Genomic DNA, 23958 nt, shown 5'->3' with positions numbered 1-23958 from the left:
TCGTAATAAATACCTTGAAGATATCAAGATAGCAAAATAGGATATTTACTTCCCACTGTTTCATTTGACAGAAGGTGGGAGATAATTTATGAGAGTGAAATAGAATTACCCTCTCTCATTTGTTTAGCTAAAAAAAAAAAAAAACATGCAGAAGGGGAGCGATGTCCATACACTTGTTTTATATTATGCTAATACTATAGATCAAACAAAGCCTTAGCTCTCTAGAAATATTGGGTTGGAGTCTGAACTTTATTTCCAGGCCCTTCCCAACTGCCCGCTGGTATCTTGGTACCTCTGCTCTGCAGAAGTGCTTGAAGCTCTTCATAGGTACTTGAATAGCTTCAAATCAGAAAAGCAGGAAATCGTTTTTGGAGGTTTCTGAACAGCGAGGTTGGCCTCAGAGCCAGGAATTACGTCTGTGCCGATAGCAACCCCAAAGAGCGTTCCCTCCTCCCTCTAAAGTAGCGTCTTTGGTTCCATCCCTCTGCTGAGGGTGTTTGCTTTCTCCCAGGACTGCCTCAACTTCTTTTAGACGAAACTGGTAGGACTGAGCTGTTCACAGGTAGGTCCCTGTGCCCTGTTTGCCCTTGCTCCTAGGCCAGCCCGTTTCAAGGGAGCGGTGGAGACGGAGTCAGGACTGGTCTCTGCTTTGCCCCCAGGTATTTTTCTAAAGAATTTCTCCCAAAGGCCTCGAAAGGGTGGCTGCATCCCGGGGCTGCGTGGGGCAGGAGGCGGTGGGGCTGCTGTGGCCTCGCTGTCCTCGCTGACACCGTGGGGTTAGCAGGGAGCACTGGCGGGGACCGCGGGGAATTCTCTAGTCCTTACAAGTCAATAAAAACAGTTAAAGCAGTAAAGATGTTGCCGTATCATACCTTTTACCAGATTAGTTCTAGTGTTGCCATATTTTATTTCAGGCAAAATTACAGGGCATCTGACCTTTATAACACTGGTAGTGTTAATCACTGCTCTTATATAAACGGGATATCTTCACTCAGAGATTGATCAATTTGATCATACCTTTTCCCCGTTATAGTTCATGTTGAGAAGTTTTAATTTATCTTCACTGTGCTTTCTGGAAAGTTTTATTAATTTAAAATCAAAGCATAGAAGTATTTTAAAAAGTAATGCAAGTTCTTTGGGTCTCATTAGTTTTCTTTCATGATGCCACCATAACCAGCTGGCATTAAGAAAAGCTTCCAAGCTCAGGAGCTCTATCTTATTTAGGGTTCAGATTAGGTTTTTCATAATTATTGGCTCCTCTCTGTTGTAATAAAAAATACCAATAGCCCCAGTGCGCTTTCTGGTGTGAGTAAAAACAAAATCATGTGGACAGCAGGAAATTGCTTTTTCATTAATTTTTAAATTATACATTATCTCAAGCAGAAGAGGAGACCGGCTGTAGCTGGAGCATGTCTTGGCCTAGAAAAAGAGGGACACCTACCTTTATAAATGCAAAGGCTGTTGTCTTTATTAGACTTGCGTGGCAAAAAAAAAGATGGTATTATTTTCCTTTACAAATGAAATGGAAGAAAATTACTTCAAATTGTTTCTAATCCTTGGAGTTTGTTCTGTGAAAAGGGATGAGCAGGGGATGAAGACATTATTTCCCACTGTAGAAATACTTTGCTCCAGAAAGGAGGTGATAAATAGGAAACAAGAAAAATTTAAAAAAAGGTAGTACAAGGGATCATCTTTTATTGTCTGAGCCCCAGTCAGATATGCCTACAAAAGTAACTAAAGGGAATGACTATTTTTAAATTAATGGAAGGTGGGTCATGGTAAAGCAAAGGCTGGCATCGTTTCTATAGTATTATCATTTTCCATGCTTACAGGAAACAATAGCAAAGCGGGAACCGGGGAACCTGTAAATCTTTCACTGGTTCTTAGTTGAAGTAGAAGGGTTAATGTAAAAATATCTTTCTCACTTTGCAATAACTCTCAATGGTAACACAGAGAGTGCAGGAAAAAAAAAAGCCAATGAAGTCTTGTTCTGGCTCAAATAAGAGCATACTTGATGCCAAAAAAGTATCTTTGCAGCAGCACACTCTAATCAACTAAAGCCTTTGACTCTTGAAATATTTAGTCCAAAACTGCATGTTCTTGTTTACCAGATACTGACATATTTAAACTACAAACTTAAAAAAACAAAACAAAAAACCCAACTCTTTCTCATAGAGGAAGCCACCAACTTCAAAAGAAGTGAGGATATGTTCCATCATAGATATACAGGATGGTAAACAGTGTTTTAAGTGTTTGGGAAAAATAAGTCTCTCTTCACGAAAGAGCATCTACAATAAAGGTGAGAGAGGGCTAGGATATATCAGAAAAATTAGGATATATCACCTTTTTAATATCTAGTTTTCCATGAAGGAAAATATCTTCCAGACGTAAGGACAAGGGTGTTTGGTTATTCCAGTCCTGCACAGTAACCTAAAAAGACACAAACTTTTGGGAGCGAAGGTGACCACAAACCAAGAGTAACGGATGGGGGAAAAATATGGGGAAAAAAACAGTAGACTCTGCAAATTGTCTAAATCTCAGGCTTTTCATTTTTAAAAACAAAAACATTTATCCTCTCATGCTTAGTTATGCTAGATGCAGACTGTGTTCAGTTCCCACTGAAAGCAGCAACAGCTGCTGAAGGTGCTCAGCACATCATGTCTTAGGACTGGGCCCTCAACTTTTGAACTTGAAAGATACCACAAAAAAATGTTTATGTCTGATCAGAAATGTGTGATTTGAAAATATGCTTTGTAGAAAAGCATTAGCGTATCTGTGGCTGAAGTGACTCTAGCCTGACCCTTCTGGACAGCCCTGCTATTCGAAGAAATTCTTAGCTCAGTGTCAGGCTATGGTATCATAGTGAAATACAGTTTTCAAAATGAGGAACTCCATGAAATTGAAACACAGCAGGATTAAGGCACCAGTCCCCTCAGATGAACCTCTGAAGTTTCTCTTGGAATGATGCATAGGCTCTGTTAGTTTATATCACTCGTTGAAAAGTGAACATTTTTGTGTGGGTGGGTGAGGAAAAGAGACTCAGCCTTCATCCAGCATGGCTAATATGGGATCATCACCTTCCTGCACACGTTCATCAGTACTGAGGCTGTGTGTTTGGCACAGGTGGCTGGAAGGTGAGGAAATACCTGGCATTCAGAATGTTTTCCGAATGTCAATGTTAGGGATAAAGGAGATGAATCACTTGAAAGGAAATAGCTAACTACACAGGACTTCCCATGGGATTTTTGCTTACTGCTGGTCTCGCAAGAGCCTGGTACGTGCAGAATGCGCTTGGACAGATTGGAAATGAGGGCTGTGCAACAGCCTGGGTATTCACTCGTCAGCAGGCCTGTGTTGAACCACAAGACCGTCGTGGCGTTAAGCTGCTTCCCCCCTTTTTCCTCTTTAGAGACTTCAGTAAGGTCTGGTTCTGTTCTGGCATTTTTCAGAGGCAAGTTTGGGGGTTAGTTGTCCCCAGCGGGACTGATTTTCATCATATCTTGTCTCAGCCAAACCCAGTAAAGAACTGTATGCTTTAATCCTATGTATGTGATTATGTAAAAAACACGGTTGACAGTTAGCACATTTATGTAAAATGTAAGGTTTGGTAAACAGAAGAGTATTTGTACTGAAATTTATGCATGGCTTTGCTCATCTGGGAAAGAACATTTTATCCCTCAATAAGATAATGATTTGCTAATAGTTTAATCAAGGAGAGGAGATTTAATGCATCTGACTGAAGTGACATTAGCATTTCCGAAAAGGTCAGGACCATTAAGAGCTCAGGAGGATACAGTCAAAGCTGCTTCCTAAATAACTTGAAGAGCAGTTATCCTTAGAGGAACGTGGGGTGAAGGCCAGAGGGAATTTGAATGAACCCCCAAGCAAACTCCAAACAGTGATTAGGTATGACATTTAGTCTGCATCTCAAACCGGAGAATTTCTTCCTCTGTGCAGTCCAAAGAGCTGAAAACTGTGGATCTTTACATGCACAAGAACCTGTCTGCTAAATCATTTAGGGTGAAGGAACCTTTTGAGCTGATTGCAGTATGTTTTCTCTTCCTTTCTGTCACCTGTGTCCTCACTAACTATTTTAATGGTTTTGTCTACTTGAATACTTGTGTTTGCTTTTATCCTTTGTATGCCTTTGAAGAGATATTTTGAGTAGCATGCCTATCTGAAGAAAACCTAAGCTACGTGCATCAGCCACGTAAGGGGTGGACGCTCCTCGGCTGACCGAGCTGCTCAGTTCTAATGAACTGCTGTAAAATGACTGGCAAGCGCTGTAGTTTCGCCAAAATGGCCAAGGCTACAGGAGGGGCGCCCGTTTACTGGCACCGCTGAGCGAGGCTCGTCAGCTGTGCTTTTGCCTCCTTCCCCTTCCTTTTCCTTCACTTTTCCACGCTACCTTTCACAGTAAAACTACGAGTAGCTCCTCTTTGTTGAGTGTAGCAGAAGGAGGTGTGTTGCCAGCACAGTGGGGGACTGTTGAGCTGTCACTAAAACAGAGGCTTATAAAAGAGGGACCTGGACTGATACTGTCAGCCAGCTTCACTTGCCCTCTGCTCTTGCCTGTGGCTTTGCTGCTTTATTGTCCTGGTTTTGGCTGTAATTCCCCGTAATGGAAAAACATGCTGCTCTCTAAAAGCAGATGGGAGTTCATTCCTGAAGGAAAGAATATGTCTCTTTGGGCTAGTGCTATTGTTTGCTTTAAATTTTATTTTTTCGCCTGTGAGTTATTTCTAGCAACTTTTAGTGTAATTCATTCTTTTTTTTTTTTTTTAATTAGACAGCAGGGATTATTCTTCAGTGCCTTATATCTGTCACTCACTTTCAGTACACAAATGATCACAAATGTGGATATTCAGAGCAAAAACAAAATTTGCAGTGATCAGGAAGGAGAGTAGACAGCAAGGAGCTGAAAACGTTGATTAATTTCTGCTTTTTGAAGTATTTTTATTCACATAATATAAATGCTTGTGTCAGTGCAGAGTGGTAGCATTTGTTTTTATGTTAAAAAAGAGAAAAGGAAAAAAAAATTAAACATTTTGTATCACCCTAGTCTGTTTTTCTGATTTAAGCCTGCAGGGTTGGCACTTGATCTTGTAAGTTAGTATGCGTCTTAGAGCATGCTGTTAGAAGTGAACCTGCAGTTTTGAGTTTGACTCAACTCTAGTCCTAAAGTCTAAGACAGGGCATAGAAATTAGAGAAAGTCACCAAAAAGTCACTGCTTTCATAGAGAATGAAATCTCTGCACAGCAACTTCAGGGCCAGATCCTCAATGTATACAAATTGTTGTAAATACTAATACGTCTCAGTATGTTACCAAAGGATTTGTCCAAAGTTTTTTGTTTCATTTTTCCAGGAGACTACTGATTTTTATTCACTTTTTGCATGAACAGGGGGGAAAAAAAGTAAATGCTCTTACGTATCCATTGCCATTTCTCATGTCCCTGAGATTAGAGCATGTCTGACAAGCTTTATTTCCTGTTATGATTACTTTTAATAGTATACAGTTTCTGACTATCAGACCTCAGTGTTCAACTTAGCTTTCTTGACGTGTATATATACTTTCCACTTGGATATGCTGAGGATGTCTGCTGGGTTTCCCACGGATGCAGCATGAGGCATGTCTGCATCAGCTCGGCCACGAGAGCTGCAGAGGGCTCCCTACTTCTGTAATTAAACTTCTTTTCTATCTTTAACAGAATCAGTCCTCCAAAAATAAGGGTAGTACTTGGACAATAATTCTGATTATTATCTTAGTTGGCACTAGGTATATTTAAATGTAGTACCTGAAGGCTAACTCAGATAGGATGTTTATACCGGATGAAACCATACAGAGGAACACCTTGTGCTGACCTACTTGTATTTCTGGTATCATGCCAGTTAACTTGCTGTCAAGGTGGAAGAAATGCTAATGAATAGCAGAGGAATAATAGAGCCCAGGAATAAAAGCTTAGTAATCTACCTAAGCATTGCTGCCATGAATGAAGAATGTGTATTTTAATAACATCACTAGCTGTTTACACTGCATTGAGCTGCGAAGACTGGAGAGGTGTGTGTATGAATTAAAATACTTGACTATGTATTAATATCTGTGTGTACATATAAAATAGGATGTTTGCCATTTGCAGTCATCAGTGAAGGAATTGTTTCTGATATGAAAATTCAGAACCTGCTAATAAAATCAACAAGTCTGCCATCAGACTGTGAATATTGTGAATAAAAGATGTGCTGAATTTCAAACTTAGAAGCTGTCATTATTAAACATGCACCAAAAATTCTGCTTCCACTGCTTTCTCCTGTAATAGAAACTAAACTTCATTTTTGCAAAGTAAATGTTAAGTTTATTTTGGGAGGGATGACCATTATTGATACAATGTTTGGAGAGCTCTGTCTATTTTTTTTTTTTCATTTTAACTGTGATACTTCCCATTCCTAAGAGATGCATGTGAACCACAAGCTTATGCGTTTCCTTCTAGTAGAGGTGTAAATTAACGTCTACTTTAAAGTTGTTATGATATTCCATTAAGTTATTTGCGTTGAAAACGCTCCCTGCTCTGTGCCTTTCAAAGGCTTTTTGATTATGTGTAACTTCATTTATCTGTTTTTTGGAAAAAAGAGTTGAAATATCTGCCGTTGTTCTTCTCTCTTTTTTTATCCAAATACTTAAGCAATAACATAGCAGGAATTGCAGACTTTTCTGGTAAGATTAAGTCGTTAGTAATAATTCTGAAGCAATTTGAGAAGTTGCTAGTAATTCAGATAGTCAAGGATGTAAAATATGAGAACAGGGAAGCTTTCAAGTGTTCACAGCATACCGACATTGTCAAATAGGGAGTGTTTCATTTTTGTCTTGTAACTTCTGTTTGCACAGAGTCCCTGAGCATTGGGTTTTCATGAGGAGGAGAGTTGCACTCCTGTTAAAGAAGGCATTTAAGGGGAGCTGTCTGTATCTGACTGTGTTTCGTATTTGGATCCTAACAAAGAATTTCTGTTTACACAAAACTTTGATCTTAACATTCAAACCATTGTCTAGAGTGGCAGCTGCCAAGTGATGTTTCTTAGCACTGCTAAAAGGCTGCTGACTGTATTCACTTTTGTAACTTAGATTTTTGTATGTCAAAAATTGGAAGTTGTTATTTCCGAGTTCTTTTACTGTTTCCCTAAAATACATATGGATATACATTAAACTTTAGATTGCCTCTGGCAAAAGGATTAAATGGTTATTGGCAGATGGAAACAGTACAGTAATAACTCCACAGCGAATTATTAAGTATCTTAGAAGCAATTCTGTGGACCATTTTGCTTTTTAATTAAACTGTTTCCAACTATCACTTAGTTCCCAGCCTAAAGTTCTTATCTTCTGCCTTTGAATAATGAAAAGGTCAAGAATATGAAGGTAGAAAAAGCTTTCAGGACTTAGTCTTCTGTAGTTTGTTTAAGACACTGCATGTTTAGAAGGGAGCCATTAAATCTGGGTTGACCAGTTGTAATGGAAGAAAACAGAGCAGGACCCAAGATAGCTGCGGTAGTTACTTGGTCTTGACGCCCCCCGGTTTCAGGTGAGAACTGAGAACTCACCTGAACTAAAAAAACTAAGAGCGTTTAGCTCAGTTCAGAAGAGCTGCTTTGGATTTTATTTGATGTTTTTGCACTGATCTTCTGTGCCAGCTAGCAAAGAATTATCCCCATCAGCTGAAGCGGTGGGTTGCGTCTTGCAAAACTACAACGCCAGCGACAGGCCGAAGCAGGTGGGCTTTTGGAGACCTCTCGCACCCAACCTTGAGCATACGGGAGTGAGCCAGTTCCTGTGGGGTTTGAGGTTGTGCATTGTGTGTTCAGCATTGCCACGTTACCCCCAACAGGTTAAAGCAAACAAAGAAACAAACGCGCGTGTCGCTTGAGTCTCTGGTTACCTCTCCGGTCTCCTGCTGGCTGTACGCGTGGAGAGAGGAGTTTGAGGGAGCTCCCCGGTCAGGGAGGCCACAGAAATGGTGGTGTGCAGTACAACTGCAGGGACACGGGCTCTTCACAGGTCCTTTTAATCATAGGTGTTACTGCTTTATGGGTTCTTGCCGTTTCTGTGGTCATTTCTGCTTGTTTACATGCTGTGTATAAACTGGGGGAGAGAAACAAACCACGCTCCTTTATTAGAGGAACAAAATTGACAGGCAAGAAAATGTGTTCGGTAATTTAGTATAAACAAGAGAGAACAAAACTTTTCTTGATTTTTGACTTTTCTAGTTTAAGGCCTGAGGACTTTCAAAGAAGAGTTGTCAGCCTTGTTTTAATATTCAGACTGTAGGCTCTCATCATAATGTCAATTCCCTTCAAAAAAAAGTGCTACAGTATGTACGTTCCAAACTGGAACGTGATCAAAATGTTAAAAACAGAAATCTTCTTCTCCATTTGTGACATTCAGTGATACTAAATTTGCTAAAATATTTGTGAGTTCAGTGAAATAAACTCAATTTAGTTTTCTGGATTTTAACAGGATTTTTCTTGCTTGTACTGTTACACACACACACACACACACACGGCCTTCCTTTTCTTGTTTATGATTTACTTCAAGCATATATAGAAAATAAGTTCTATAAACTTATCTATCCAGAAAGTCCCCTTCCTCTTCCCTCCCCCCTTTTTGTATGCTCTTTTTGCACTCCCATGAGCTAAAAAAAAAAAAATTTTTGAAACTCATTGATTTCTTTATTTTGGAAAAATCTATTATCTTCACTAAAAATTTTGTCTTCATTAACCCTTGTTTATTAATAACAATGCTTAAGGACAATGAAGAAAATGAAAAAAAAAAAAAAAAGGATGAAATTAATTGGTTTTCTATCAGTGCTTGGAAGTTGGGAGAAGAAAGTGAACTTGAGAATTTAGACACTGTCTTACCCTAGGCTAATTGTTTACCATTAAAAAGAGAGCTTCCATGCAGGAGGGAGTGTTATGTTTTGGACTTACTCCCTTGCAACTCATAAATCTTGTTCAGTCATTAATTAAGGGTTTCAAATTAATCTGTTTCCTGACTGGACTGGGCTGTTTTTGCATAGTGCAATGTTGTTGCCCAGCTTAATAGTTTAGGAGCGCTTTCAAATGTGTGATATGGAAGTACTATGTTTGTTGTGGAGAGTTAATGAGCAGCATATATGGGGTAGGAGAGGCATTTTGTTACTAACATGTACAGGAAATAGGATTGCGGTATCACAATGGTTATGCGTACTTTAATTACTTCTCTTTCTTTAAACAATGCCAAAAAATGGCTGGTTTAAATTGATACATGTCAGCCTTAAGCAGAATTATTTTTCTCTCTTTTTGTTATTCTAGTGTAATGTTCTGTCTTTGCAATTCACACCTATTTACTCCTTATAATATATAGTAACAGCTGAAAAGTCTCTTTTACGTGAAGGAAGAAGATTTCAACTTTTGTTAGGGATTTTTTTAAACTGATTGGTAACACCCTCACTAAGACAGAGTTATCACTGGATTCATTTGAGTTGCTCAATATAATAACAGAAGGTTTATTTGTGTTTTATGTCCTACATGTGCTACCCTTTACAAATGTGTATATATATTTGTGTCTCCCTTTTAACTTACGAAAGCGTAGTAAAAGCTTTTACCATATATTTAATTTTCTCCCTAAGATTTAGGATTTTCAGATATCCATGTGAGGATGACAGTATATCAATATATATTGTAATATAAATGCCCATGTTATCTTTAGCGTTTATATAGAGGTCTGTCTTCGCAGTGTTGCAAATCAGTCTACTAGCTCTTCCTTTTAAGTGAGCGTCCCCTAGCCCCTGCAATGAATTTGCTGTTAAAGGTGAAGGGGCAAAAACTGCAAATGAGTCATCCAGTCAGAATCGGTATTTTAAAACGTGGTGCAATTAGTATTGTAGATGTACTACATCTTGTAGCTATTTCAAACCAAAAATCTTTTCTTGCATTCCAGCTGACTAGATGTGTGTAGCAGCACTCGATTTCCATTGATTCTGCACGTGCAGAAGATTTCATAGAAAACTTTTAAGGTTTCTGTTCCGAGCTAATTTGTGCATGAAACCTAGAAAAGTAGGAATTAATCATGAACATGAACAAAAAAGCTCTTTAGTTAGGTAATTAAAGGCTTAGTGTTCCATTGGTGAAAGTATGTTGCTGCCCATGTTTTTTGTCCTTCCTTATACTGCAGTGCAGAGAGATACGATAGGCCCAGTCAGTGCACCTTTCTTTCAAGGGACTAAATATACTCTACAGTGTACACTTGCGTATATGAAATGGCTTCAGAGTACTAGAGTTTTGTTATCTGTCATGAACATACTTAATATTCATTTCATAAATGTGCTGTACCAGGAAAGAGAGTTGCATCTTAATTATCAATTGCTAATTAGAAACTAGTCTGACCAAGTTTCAAAGTTTGAGAGAGTTTGAAATCTGAATTTAACTCTTCAGCTCAATTTCATCACCTTGATCACTCCATCCAAAGCCCAGAATATTAGTACCTCCTTGTTTCTGGCCTAGTCAAAGTTTAGATCGTTACCGTACAGCGTTTCAGAGATTTTCATGCACATAAAAAAATTCCCTGTAGCCAATGGAGTTATTTAATGGAGTTAAAATCAAATGCATGTTTCAGCTTGCTAATCCAAGGATCGTTTGTTGAATTCCTAAAGATAAAAATGTCTTCTCATTTAATGTATATTATTACCTAGACAGCAGAAATAAAAGGAAGCTAGTATCAAGCCTTTTTTTTAATTTTGAAGGTACGATGTATTTTTGCCACCATATGCTATTGCTGTCACTTGTGTGCCTGTCATCACCTCTCAGTTCATTTCTGTCAAGCCAGCTGGTGCGTGAAGTAACCAGTACTGTTTTGTGTGGCTCGTTTTTGATAGAGCAAAATGATTTTTCCGTGACTGAGAAAACCCCTTACGTTTTAACTGGATCAAAGCGGAGGCATATTCTCCATTTCAGTCAGTCGGTCCCAATCTAAGTCATTCTCAATGTCAAATAAGTTTCCGACTGCTCCCGTGTTGCTCTTTGCAGATTTCTGATACGAGACGTGGCTATGTGTGTTTTGAAATCGAGTACAACTCACTTCAGCCGCGATGCTCCCGTGGACTACGACATACTGACTTTGAAAATTTCTTTACGTTGCCTACCCGAGGCTACTGCCGCCCAGTATGTTCTTTCTGAAATGGTTGCGTAGGTAGGTAGAGATCGAGCCGAGCGGCGCAGGTGCGCCGGCAGCGCGTTGCCCACCACGGCAGCGAGGCGATGGCGGTGCAGATGCGCCGCCGGGGTGCGAGCCACGGCCGGGCAGGCACGGCGCTCGCTCTCGGACGCGGTGCCCGGGTCACTGCGGTTACGCCTTCGGTGTAGGTGTGCCCTGCTAAATGCCTGCGTTTATAGCAAACGCGGGAGCCTGCAGACCAGCTCTAATTGTTTTTTATAAACTGCTAAAGGAAATAAGCAGTAGCGTTCGGCACTGTATATCTTGATGGCGAGCACGTTATACTTTTAAAATTACTTTTAACTACTGGTTAAACATCTAGCTTTTAACTTGTTAAAAGTACCATATGGAGCACTATGGGAGCTGGCTAAATTATAAGAGATAGAGTTAAGAAACTGTTGTAATAAATCTCTCTTCTGCCAATGCTGTATTTCACTGGGAACAGTCCTGGACTTGCTGGGAGATGAACTGGATTGTCTAATAGGTTTCTCATTTCTTGTGAATTTCATAAATCATTTGACACGTTATATTAGGTAACAAATAAACTATAGCTGAAAGCCTGAAAGGATGCTTGCATGACTTGCAAGTAAAACTGAAATTTGAAATCTATTGTTACATAAGACTCTTTGAAGGCAGTCGTGGTATATTTGGCAGTATCTATGTGCCACCTAAGTAACAGAAGAAACTTGTTTTTTCCTGTTTAGTTGCTATGGCACGGACCAGTTAGCTTACACGGTTCAGTCAGTAAAAGGCAACTGTGATGGCAGTAAAAGAGCAGTGACTGGCATGTGTTGAGGATAGAAGAGGAAGAGGAAGGTCTTAGGGGTATGGGCTTTAGTCCCCCATGTCCTTTGGTGCGTTACAGCTGTAACGTATGTGTTATGTGGAGGGAAGACTGCGCAAAGGCAAATCAGGTTCAACGCTTGGGCTGCTCTTCCACATTGAGGCGGTTTTCAAGAGACTGCACGCTGGTTTTCACTCGAGTGAAGCCGCAGTCAAGGACAGCAACGACAAAGCTGATGAGGCAGTCCCGCTTATATACGCGGGGTATTTTAGTTCACAGTCATGGGTTTGAGCCCTCCACGTCATGAGGTACCATCAATTGTAAGAATTTAAGATATGTTGTAGTCCAGTTGTCTTACTTATTACCATATACAAGTATGATTGTTTTTGCAATGTGCAGGTTCAGAACTAGGGCTGATATTTGAAATACCTACAGAACGTTATTGTAAATTGTGTCTTTCACAGGACGCACATTTATTTGAGTACCTGGCTCTGATGGGATCGAGCCAAGATGAAATGGTTGGTACTAGTTTTACTGTCATTCTGACACCATATCACTGAAAGAGAGAGTCAGAAAAACAAAGCAAGTAAAGCTTAGAAAGTTGCTAAATTAAAAAAAAAAAAAAGGCAGGGAGGAGGGAATAACATGCTCTAAACAGGGAGCCTATTTAAACAAAACAGCTGGGTACTGAAGAAATTTATATTCATAAAAGCAAAAAAAAAAAAAAAAAAAAAGGAAGCAGGAAATAAAAAAGTAATATGGTTAATGGGAAAAGTCAAGGGATTATTAAAACCAAACATGTATCTTCTAGGAAATTGTAATCAGTATAAAGAAACAATTGTGGCAAGTAAAAACGTCAGCTGGAGATTCGGAGGGACCGTGATTAAATGCATTAATAAAAGAAAAAATAGAGGAGTGCAGCAGAGGTAGTTCAGCCTATTAAAAAAAAAAAAAAAAAAGTGCTTAAAACTGCTGGCTTTACAAGAGTAATTAAAGAGGGTAAGTTAGTGTAGGTGGTGGGAGCCATGGCCAGGGCCAGCGTGCTGGACCACAGGAGCTGCTCCACTAATCCCGCAGTCCCGGGGCTCCTAAGGCTTTTCCTGAAAAGCCAGCGCAGAGACCCTGGCAGTCTCCTCCCGGGATCGTTGTTCCTGCTGCGGTTTCTCAAGGTGAACAAAACAACGTTACTGGTGTTAAAATGATAAACCCGGTCCTTGCTAGCCCAGTCAGAACCCGTACAGAACAGGTTGTTCCTTACGCCTCAGCACAACACTGATAACATTTGGCAGGAATAGCAAATGCGCATTAATATTTGCATTATGATAACGGAGAGATTCTATTTTGAGGCTTGCATTTGATAGTAATAATTCATCCTTGTTTTTGAGGTGATTCCTGAAAGAGAGTATCTCTCCCCTACGGTACATGTTCTGTCAAGAAAGACTCTCATTTTTAAAACACAGAGCTTTTAGTCACTTAATTTATACCATTTAAAATCCAGCAGTTTTATTGTACTAATGTTGAGCCTGCCAGTACTTTTTAGCACCAGATTTTTTTCATTTAAAAATAGTGAGGGTTTTTTGTTGTTTGTTTCTTTTTAATTCATATGCTGCATGTAAGGAAAGTTTAATTAAGCCCAGCATGCAGGGAGAGGGAGAGGAAACAGTGTTCAGCAATTGAGAATACAATTAGCTACATATATACAGAAGTGATTGTATTACCTAAATCTTTTTTTTTTTCTTATTTTTTATTTTTTGGTAAGTAGGGGGATTAGGGAGGGCAGGCAGGCAGGCGTGGGCTCTGAAAAAAAGTGGAGGGAGTAACAATACTTCTGTGGAGCTAGAAAACAGAAATATAATGAGCTATCTCTCTAATAATTTGTAGAGCTGAAACACCATTTTTACTCTTATAACTCTTTGATAGAGTTTAAATTTAGGCTTGGGAAGTTTGCAAAGCTTTGAAAAGCCATGCCTATTCTCAAGGTGTAGACATAAGAGAGGACTGATCTTGGATAACAAGACTGGTCTTTTTCGCTGTTTTTTATTAAAACATTTTGTTACTTCTGCTGCAAATTAACCTTGGTTTGAACGTTTTCACTCGTAAATATTGTTCAGTCTTCCTCATTAAAAAAACATTTCCTCGATAAAAATAGATTCCATATGCAGATGTACTATGTTTATATATAAAATGAGGCACATTAATGTTAGTAATCATACATGAAAATGTGGGCTTTTTTGCTTTTGACCGTGTAATGGCTCTTCTCACTTCAGCCTTCTGCCCCCAAAACAAGTAGAACAACAAGAAAACCTGCCGAAAGGTAATTTGTCGTTTTAACTAATTTTCCAGATACCCCATTGCCTAAGTTCAGCGAGACCTGGCAAACGAGCAGGCCAGCGGGCAGAGAGTGATCGCTCACGAGTCCAAGAACAACTTGACTTTTCATGCAGTGTGGTCAGCCTCATGCGTTTGCGCCTGCCTGACAACTGCGGTGCTCAAAGGCCTCAGGTCAGCAAAGCTGTTAAGCATGTGCTTAGCTTACCCAGGGAGGCCAAGTCCCTCCTTGTTCAGAAGCCTGTATGCTGAATAGGAGTAAATTTACTCATACGCTTACAGCTGAGCATTTGCCTAAGTGTTTTGCTGAGCTGCAAAGTTGTGGTGAGAAAGAAAGACTTTATAGTATATCATGAAACCCTTGCACACCATCTCAAACATATGGGGAAATCATTTCTTAAAAGAAGACAAACAAAACCTCTTCCCTTTTCAGAGGTTTACAACAGTAGGTCAACATTTGCCTGAAGAAATAATACCCAACCTCCACTTCATAAAAAATGAGCTATGACGAGCCAAGTTAACTTATGAAATTGCTGTATTCTTTCATCTTTGGTGTATGACTGTAACAGAATGAAGATTTCCATGCATTTGGGTTAAGTCTCATAATATTATGCAATCGGTCAGCTTGGCCGATGAGGCGTTCTGCAAGACTCGGTGGCAGCGCAGACAGGATGGCCTGCTCTTCCTGCCTGCTGGGCAGCTGGTGGACGGGCAGCGAGAGCTAAAATGGCAATCGCATGCAAATGTGCAACAACACTTAAAAGATTATCGGGAAGATTTCCCAAAACCAAAGGGATACATCAGATTTTTCTTTAACCCAAAAGATTCTTAAATGACAAAAAAAAAAAAAACCTCAGTAAACTGAGGTATTGCAAAACGTAGCTGTCTGAGTACTTAGAGAGAAAAAAATGCAATTACGAATTTTGCTTGGGTGAATTTTTCTTCTGGTGAAAAATGAAGATTTACAAACACTGACCTGATAAAATTCAGGTTTGTGTCATCCAATTTATTTTGTATTAGAAAAAGAATTGAGAATGCTTCAGCTTGAAAAGTCAATTCAAAATGACTTTGTTTCAAGATTTCCTTTCAATTTTGCTGCTAAGTATAATGGGCGAGGTTGAATTTATACCATTGTTTATTTGTTTTTTGTTTAAATGAGATACTATGTTTGGGCAATATTCTGTTTTCTATTCAAAAGGAAATGTTTAAAATTATGCTTTTGGAAAATTAGAGGGAATTGGGTTTTTTGGTTTTCTGGAATGAGCAGAGAACAAAAGAAAATTGTTTTTTCACACGTGTTGATAAATGGCACGCTTCCTCATCAACAGTGATTTTTCCGTTCTTTTCCTACCTAGCTGACCAGGTAGCATTAATAGTCTCTAGGCTGCACTTTCACGTGGAACCATATATTTGTATTTTTCCACGGTAGTTTTGAGGGAGGACTCTGCACCTGAAAGATGGCACCTTCTTTGTCAGGTGGAAATGGTAGAGTTGTAGGAAATAGGTGTTAGGCAGTCTGTAGAGGAATATTTAGTTGATCTGTATCTTAAAAAGTATTCTGTTTTGAAAATTTATTTAAATGATTGTATGATTATACATAGTTGTGGGTGACTAATCTAGTCTATTGCTGCAGGTCATGGGAATAGTCATAAAAACTATTTATTCTGAACAGGAACCCGGATGCATTCTTTCCCTCCATGTTTCCCATATGTTCTGCGAGTAAACAGTAAATGGGACAGAGAAGCACTGAGGAAAGAAAAGAAGCGGGTAAATGGGGATTCTGCAGCACTAAAACTGCAGAACTGCAGCCCTGCATGGTTTAAAGTTGTGATGATTTTCTGAAGAAAGAATGAATCTAAGTGGAACAGACGTGCTCCATAGAGCTAAGAACCCCCTAAGGTACAGGCACCAACAAAAGAAAATAAATTAAATCTCTATCAGAAAAACGTTCATGGGAAAGCACAGGGAAAACTGGTAATCTCCAGAAATGACGCACCTTTTGCTAGTTTACGTTTAGCGCTGCAGCAGAAGCTGACTCTACTCTTTGCAGACTTCAGCCTGCACAGTCTTTTCCTACAGCTAAAGGTTTTCAGGAATTACTGGTTCCAGTTTGCCAAGTCACTCTTTTCTGCCATTACCCACCTGCTTTACCCGTTCGTACCTCACGGGTGTATGTGCAGAATATGCCCCTCTGACAGGTCGTTCTCTGCTTGGTCCTCGTTACCTGTGTCAGGAAATCTACTTAACCTCTTTGCTGGATTATTCTGGTGAGATAGGAGTGTTGCAGATAAACTCTGTGGGATATAGTTAGAGATCTGATCGGTGAGGACGGCAAAAATGCATTTTCCAATACAGTTAAAGAACCCACAAGAACTCCTGAGGTTTGAACTTGGTGCGCTGAGAGTATGAGTGGGAGGGTAGGAGTTGTGTTTGGCAGAAGAAACCTTGCTTTGATGTTGTCAGTTCAATATGCCTGAAAAGCTTCAGTCTCTAGTCATTTCTTGCCCCGTGTTTATCCGCTTTACCTGGCTCACTTTTAGTTCCAGCTGGGGAGTCAGTCCCAAGGCTCTGCTATATAGTTTCTCAGTACTTGCAGCCTAAATATTTTTTCTCTTCACCATCATGGTAGTTTCTCAGCCACTGAAAGAAGCCATTTCGTAGCTCCAGTACCTTAGGCTGGGAAATTTGCCCATGGATGCAGCTCACACAGGCTCTCCGTGCCCTGTCATCTCTCTGATTTTCCTAACATCCTTGCCTTCTTTCATGGGCTAGAGAAAGTACGCACTTTCTGTGGGAAATGATTGGGAGATTAGAGAGAAAAAGTTGGTTTCATTCCAAAGGGTGGTGATCTATATTAGCACCGTTTATAAGATGAAGCCAAATCCCTATTCTCTGTTACCTCGTGAGACTTCAGCCTGGGGCTATATGCAGCCACAGACGAATGCGCTTTCTTGTTCTTCTAAGGGCATGTCAATGTAAGGAAGTTATCCTGGAATGAGATAGGGTGTGAATTTAAATGCAGTAGCTGTTCCAGAATAACATCCTGTGTAGACAAGGTCTTGGTGAAATGACTAAAAGCAAAGGAATGACTTCAGTGGAAGCTGAGGACACCAAACCCCCCAACTCCTGGCACTAGCAGCCAGCCAAACTCCTCAAAGGTAGAGGATTATTTGAACACCAGATCTTCACTGATTTTTAATGGGGATTTGATGTCTTAACATCTTCACGCTGACTGCCTCTTCCCTCAGTGTTACTTTTTGGAAAATGTGATTTACTGCTTATTTTATTAGTTGGCAGTAGGAGTTGGAGGGTGGTAACCAACAGTGTTACTTTAGGTAACTTGTAAATGCAAATCATAGTTTAATGTCCAGTGTGTGAATGAGGGGGGATATTTTGGCTCCACCATTACTTGCTATATTTTGTGATTCCTACAGATTGTAGTGTAGGCATTGACTGTCTCTGCGGTGTCTAAGGTCTGTAGCTCTTGAAGTGGTACGAAAAGAAAACTCCGCTGCGAGGAGAAAATGTGTACTTAACGCTTCTCTTTTAGAAAAAATGAAAGCATCAAGGTACTGTTTCTGTTGGCGTTGCATTAGATGTAAGTGTGCATGCACTCTTGCAGTGTTGTTGTGGGAGTTACCAAATCACCTCTCTGTGCTTGTGAGGTTGCCGGAACAGTTTTTAGGCCGACGCTATGTGATTTAGTTGTTACCTGTTCCTTATGGTCTGCTGACAATTAGTGTTTATTTTTCAAGTGCCTTTTTTCCAGATTAAGTAGAGCGTTAATTAGTCAGTGCGAGGAACAGAGTGCATTTTTCTATCGCAGCTTTCCATCATGTCAGAAACTCATTACCAGATGTAGAGATCATAAACAAACACACATGGCTGCTGCATGTAAATCATCTGCGGGAGAAATTACTGCTGATCTCTTCTGATTAGATCACTTTATCTTTCAGCTTATTAATATACTTTTAACCATGGAGAATATTTAGATACTAATAACACAAAAAGCAATGTACAGGGCAGCATTAGCTTTCCACATTTGTTAAACATATTTCGATATTCTAGGCTACCCTTTTTTATCTTGAAAGAGCAGCTGGGTAGTCAGAACCGTGCTTCAGAACTGATATTTGCTCCTGCAAGATCTATAGCAGGATATACAAATAGTCTTCCCAAAGCCATACAAAGATTTACTACAGAAATGAATTTGAAAATATTAGGCCAAATTTTTTGCTGGCACAATCCCCAGTGGAGTTACGCTGGAAAATAAATTGGCCTGAGGATGAGTAAGCCTAATGAAAGCCATGAATTGCTAATTTAGGATCCAATCTTCTCTGTTACCAAGGAATTAAATCCCACTGGAGTAATTCCCACTGCAGCTACTGGGGCCAGAGCTGAAGTACGAAGCACCCCAGCCGTTCGTGTGACATTCGCGGTTACCTGTGCGCCAGACAGCAGCGCGGGTGGCGCAAGCGCGGGGCTGCCGCGGAGCCGCCGGAGGCTCGGACGAGCCGGGTTGCGCGCGCTGGTTCAGCATCCCTGCCACGCCGCGCGTGATCACGCTGCCCTGGCAGAAGTGTGTTAATCCTGGAGTAAAGCAAATTCGCCATTGCTGGGAGATCTCTGCAGCAGCGAGTCACACAGAGGATCATTTTCAAATAAACACACATGCAACAAAACACATTGTAGGCTGGATATAGGCACACTCGCACCAAATTGCCTTCCTAATGAGAACTACCGTCCTTTGTGCCTGTTTCAAAAATGCAGTAACACTTGTTCAGGGTTTTTTTGGAGCTCTTTTGCTCATCAGCACGCACCTCGTTATGAGGCGAAAGGACATTAGACACCGTATCCTGCGCGTAAATAATAAACCGTTATGGCAGATGGTAACAACCTCAAAGTCTCTGCAGATTATTGTGTCTTGTTATTTCCAGTAGGCAGATGATATCTTTTAAATAAGAATCAGTACGTGTATAAGGACTACACGCGCGCCCTCACATTGCCATACAGGATCAAAGGAAGTGGAGTCTGACCCGGGGAGCTAATGAGGTTCAGGACCTAACGGAGCAGTACTGAGCCCAAGAAGGCGAGCGGTTCCAGGTGTCAGGGGAGCTTGCTAGATAGTGAAAAATGACCTCCACGATAGAGCCAAGACTCGTAACCCTATGCTCGCTCCGCTAGCAAAGGGATAGTCAGATGGCTGACTGCTGTTCGGGCCTGGAAGAGAAGGAACTTTTGCCTAATCTCGCCACGGTCCCAGATGGGAAACGTCTCCCGCAGTCCAGCAGAAGATCCCATATTTCTTGCCATTTTCCCAACCGCTGGGAGAGCTGCAGCCGCACGCTGCCCAAGTTCCCAACCACAGCTTCCTGCGCAGCCGACTTCAGCAACGCTAGCCAGCAGGCCTCAGCAGAAATGAGTAGCCTTGCACTAGACCGTCTTGTTTCTTCATATTTTCCTTTTGCTGGAGACATCAGCGTTTAAAAATAGGCAGAAGGTCTTAGTGGCTAGATTGTTTCGATGAATGGAAGAGTGTGCAGTGAGCTAACAAGCTTTTTTGCCTGCTCTCTACTTGCGTCGCAGAACTTCATGGGAGCCCAAGACCTTGTGGGTCCGACATTCAACTAAGACATTTAGGTGCGAAATGCAAATGGTTTACACCTTAGGAAAGGAACAGAAGATTCAGGTGATTGTGCAGATGAAGGAAAGTAGTTCATAGGAGACCTTTATGTTAAATACATGCCACAACAGAGTTTGGGGACCCAGGATACAACTGCTACTGATAATGTTCTTTGCACATAATATCCTAGCTATAACTCGTTTAACTATTTCATGTTAATGCCATGTTTAAGATATAAAGCACCACAGAAATGTGACATGCTGGTATTAACCATAACTCTTTTCTGCTGACAGTGCAACTATTGTAGTTCCTTCATAAATTAATTTTGTTGGATCCTACCTCAGAAACTGTCTCTAGTTCTAATAATGGGTATTACTGAGTCTCAAGTTTTGTAGAACCGGTTAGTGCCATCACCTTAAAGTCTAAGCATGTCTTGTTTATTGATTGAACGTGTTCTCTTTATTGATTTATATGCTTCCGTTTAGCTTCCAATTAAAACAAAAAACACAAAAACAGATAAGCGTTTTGGAATGTGTTTAGGCATATGCTTTACTTCAGTCGTATTTACTGACATCAGTGGCACTTGAAGCATATGCTTGTGTGGTTTCAGGGCTGCTTTCTTGAAACAAGGAGAAAGGAAAAGAGAGAGAAGTCTCTGCTTCCTTTTTTGGCGCTCCTTCTCTTTTCATGTTTGAGTAACATATTGTGCGTCTGTTTTTGTTTAAATTCAAGGATGGCAAACAACCACGTTCTGTGAAAACTTCCTACTTCTTCCTGCCCTTCTTTATGTTTTTTTTTTCTTCTTGTTATTGATATTTGGTAACCTGCAGAGAGAAAGTGATGGGAAACTTGGAGGTCTTTGCAGAGGAGTTTATTCTTGTAGTGTTTGTATAAAGCCCTGTGGTCCCACAAAAGCCCTTCTTCCTTTGCTTGGTTTGCTCTTCTAAACACAGCCTTAGCTGCAAGTGCCTCATTAGCACAGGGTCTGGGTGGGAGAGGGAGCCTGGACGATGGATGGGAGAATCTGCCAGCACGTGACAGTTGATGGAATTGCCTGTTCTTTACTAAAATAACATTCCTGAAGCCTGTTCTAATCTTTTGATAGCTGTCATAAAATACACGGATACCTGTTGGTAAATCTGAAATCTGTGAACCCGGCAAACCTGTTGATTCTTCTGAATCAAGCGTAGTTAATGTTAAGATGAGCTTGTTTCTTGAGATTTAAATGGCAGTAGCACTCATTACGTACTTTAAAATAACACCACAAAGTAGAGTGCATATAGGCTCTCATTTTTAAAAGGGAGAAAAATGATTGTGTTTTTGTTTGGGGACTTTTTTTTTTTTTTTTAAAAAAACCGTGAGGCATTTCCTGGCATGTTTCTAACAGTTAAGCAGGATGTCTGTTGAATTGAGATGTATATGTAACTGTTAGCGGCTGTCCCTGCTTTGCCAGCCTCTCAGCTAGTGTTGTGACAAACCAAACGACTGCTAAATGACAGGGCAGAAAATAATTTTGCTGGTTTCTTGATAGAAGTGTAAAGATTAAATTCTTCTACTGTGTTTTGTTTCGCTGGTTATCATTTCTTAAAGTCTGAGCATTGCATCTAAAATACTCTGTAGTCTTTAAAGATGAGGAGAGAAAGATTTTGTAAATGGACGTGAGTGTACATAATTGCAGCATTGATTTCCCAACGTCAAGTCTTCGCTCCATGAAAGCTTGTGCTGTATGTAGATAGGGTTACGCTGAGCCTAATTATGAAGTCCAGTGCTAGCTGCAGATTCCATAACCCCTCATCTGTGTGCAAAAATGTCAGCATAAACTCTTGCTGAAACCATGTAAACATCATCGAGATCTTCTTTTAATAGAGAAACAATATTGTGAAATACAGCTGTTCCCAATAGTTTTACGAAATGTCTTGTGGCAATTATAGCAATCGTTTGCTTAGAAAATAACACCAGGAAAATATCTAGCATGCTTTTACTCCCCCCTTCCCCCCCCCCCCCCCCGATACATACTATGTTAAAGGGAAGGACAAGCAGTCCCTCAGCAGTCACATACATGGAGAATTCCCTCAGTGGCTAATTTACTAGTCTTGAGTAGTGTGTCTTACCTAAGGAAGATCTGCAAAGTACTGTGTGCATTGATTGCATAGCTTACTTGCTGTAACATTGTCAGGGAGTACTTCTTTATAAATCTTGCATGCTGAAAAAATGATAAGATTACCATGACATGACAAATGCCAGCCATAAATAGATTTTATACTTCCTGCTCATCTCTTCTTTCTCCTGCCCTTCACACTCTGCTCCAGTGTAACAAAAAGCTAGGGCTGTGTAACTTCCCAAGGTGAAGGTCAACTCATGATATATTTTTGATCACCATGTAAAGTTCTCCTGTTAGTATGTGGTCCCAGTTATAACCTCTTTGCAGATTCCCTCGATTATCCCAAATCACTTTCACATGGAGCTGAGGTTAAGCTTTATTTCTCTTGGCTTGTCCCTTCTGTAGCAGACACTTCCTCTTCACTTTGAAAGGACAAAGCGATGTTCAGCTGCCTGGGCCTGAGCCCAGCATTTGATTTATACATTATTTAATTTCCTTTAGAAAATTGGAAGCAGAACTTTTAGGAGTGGAAGTCAGTCCTTTTCATTTGTATAAGGATCTTTTAGGGCTAATATAATCATCGATAGTAGATGTCAGCATGATTAGGGTGACTTAAGGTAAAGCAAAGAAAATTGAATACTAGGGGAAATTCTTTCATAAGGAGAGGGTGCCAAGATTTATAGCCATATACAACGTCTGTGGGCTATGAATTGTGGCATTAAAAATGAAAATGGAAAATCATCATATTTTTGAGTGACATGTTTAAGACACCTGTCTCCCTTTTCTGCACAGCAAACTGGGGCAAGGAAGGTTTGCACCCTTCATGTTTCATTTGCAATCATTTTTTGGATTGCAGTGCTTTCTGGAACTTAATTTAACCAGCTAACTAATTTTGCAGGAATTCTTCAGTTAGTCTGGAGGTTTTCATTTGGGCTGACTCTGCATTCACTTCTGCAATTAGGTCCGCACATGCCGTGAAGTGACTGCCAAGACAATTTGAAAATTTCTCATGCAGTATAGTCAGGAAATTAAAAATTAACTCTGGAAAGGACATCATATAATATTTGGCAGTGTGGTTTGAATACTGTGTCCACTGAGGGGGTGGAAGGTCCTTCTCTCACCAAAAAAAAAAAAAAAAGTTTGAACGGTGAAATATTTCTTCCGTGGGATTTTGAATGATCAACAGCTGAGTAAAATATCAGAAGGGGAGAGGCCTGTGGCATGCAAGTGCTTATGGAAACAATATGACTTACTTGCGGGCTTTAATTTAGTGAAATAGCATTTAATGACATAGAATGAGAGTCCCCCGTTGTTTCAGGGCTCTGTGGTGCTACAGCTGCAGTTCTCTGTGCGGCTCTGTGGGGGGAAAAAAGTGGCTTCAGGGTTGGAGGTAGCGTGGCTTTGACTCCACGTTCACTACCAGGTCTTTCAAAGTTACGGTCTTTGTTTTGTAAGTCATTACCGCACTTGGTGAGTAGGAGACGCACCTGATAGCGTTGAGCTAGGCTTTCTGAGTTACGACTGCGCTGTATGCCTTGCGCGCTCTGCTGCAGCTTGTGAACGCGCTCCTTAGACATTTCGTGTGTATGCTTTCTGATAAAACAGGCGGGAGGGCCCATCTTGACAAACTTGGACTGGCGAGGTGAGTAATAGCTGCGTGGTGTTACACGAGCGAAAGGAAGCAATGAAATCCAGCTTGCCTGTGACATTGCATGCTTTTAAGAGTCTCTCACACCATACAAAGCAAATCACTGATAACGCAAAGTTGTCAACATACCATGAAAAATATTACAATCTGGTGTCAAATAGGAAATTTTAAGAACATTTCCTGATCTTTAAAATACTGAGTAATTATAAAGCAGAGAGAAAAAAGCATTCATTTTTGGTTCAA

The 23958-nt window shown here is 40.3% G+C and overlaps 1 protein-coding gene across 9 annotated transcripts in view; it reads left to right on the top strand.

The window, feature by feature from the left end:
- The window catches only part of AFG2A (AFG2 AAA ATPase homolog A), a 208853-nt gene that overhangs the window by 172609 nt on the left and 12286 nt on the right, over positions 1-23958 (top strand). For 4 of the 9 annotated variants that reach the window (XM_068941622.1, XM_068941619.1, XM_068941625.1 and 1 more), the window contains one exon: positions 14362-14520. The exons of the other annotated variants lie outside the window; for them this stretch is intronic. In XM_068941622.1, coding sequence (XP_068797723.1) covers positions 14362-14520 — 159 coding nt within the window. The remainder of the gene's footprint in view (positions 1-14361; positions 14521-23958) is intronic. 9 annotated transcript variants of the gene reach the window in all.

This window comes from Struthio camelus, chromosome 4, assembly GCF_040807025.1.
Source record: "Struthio camelus isolate bStrCam1 chromosome 4, bStrCam1.hap1, whole genome shotgun sequence".
Classification (NCBI taxonomy): domain Eukaryota; kingdom Metazoa; phylum Chordata; class Aves; order Struthioniformes; family Struthionidae; genus Struthio; species Struthio camelus.
Note: the sequence above shows the minus strand (reverse complement) of the source record. Positions and strands in the feature narration are given on the sequence as shown.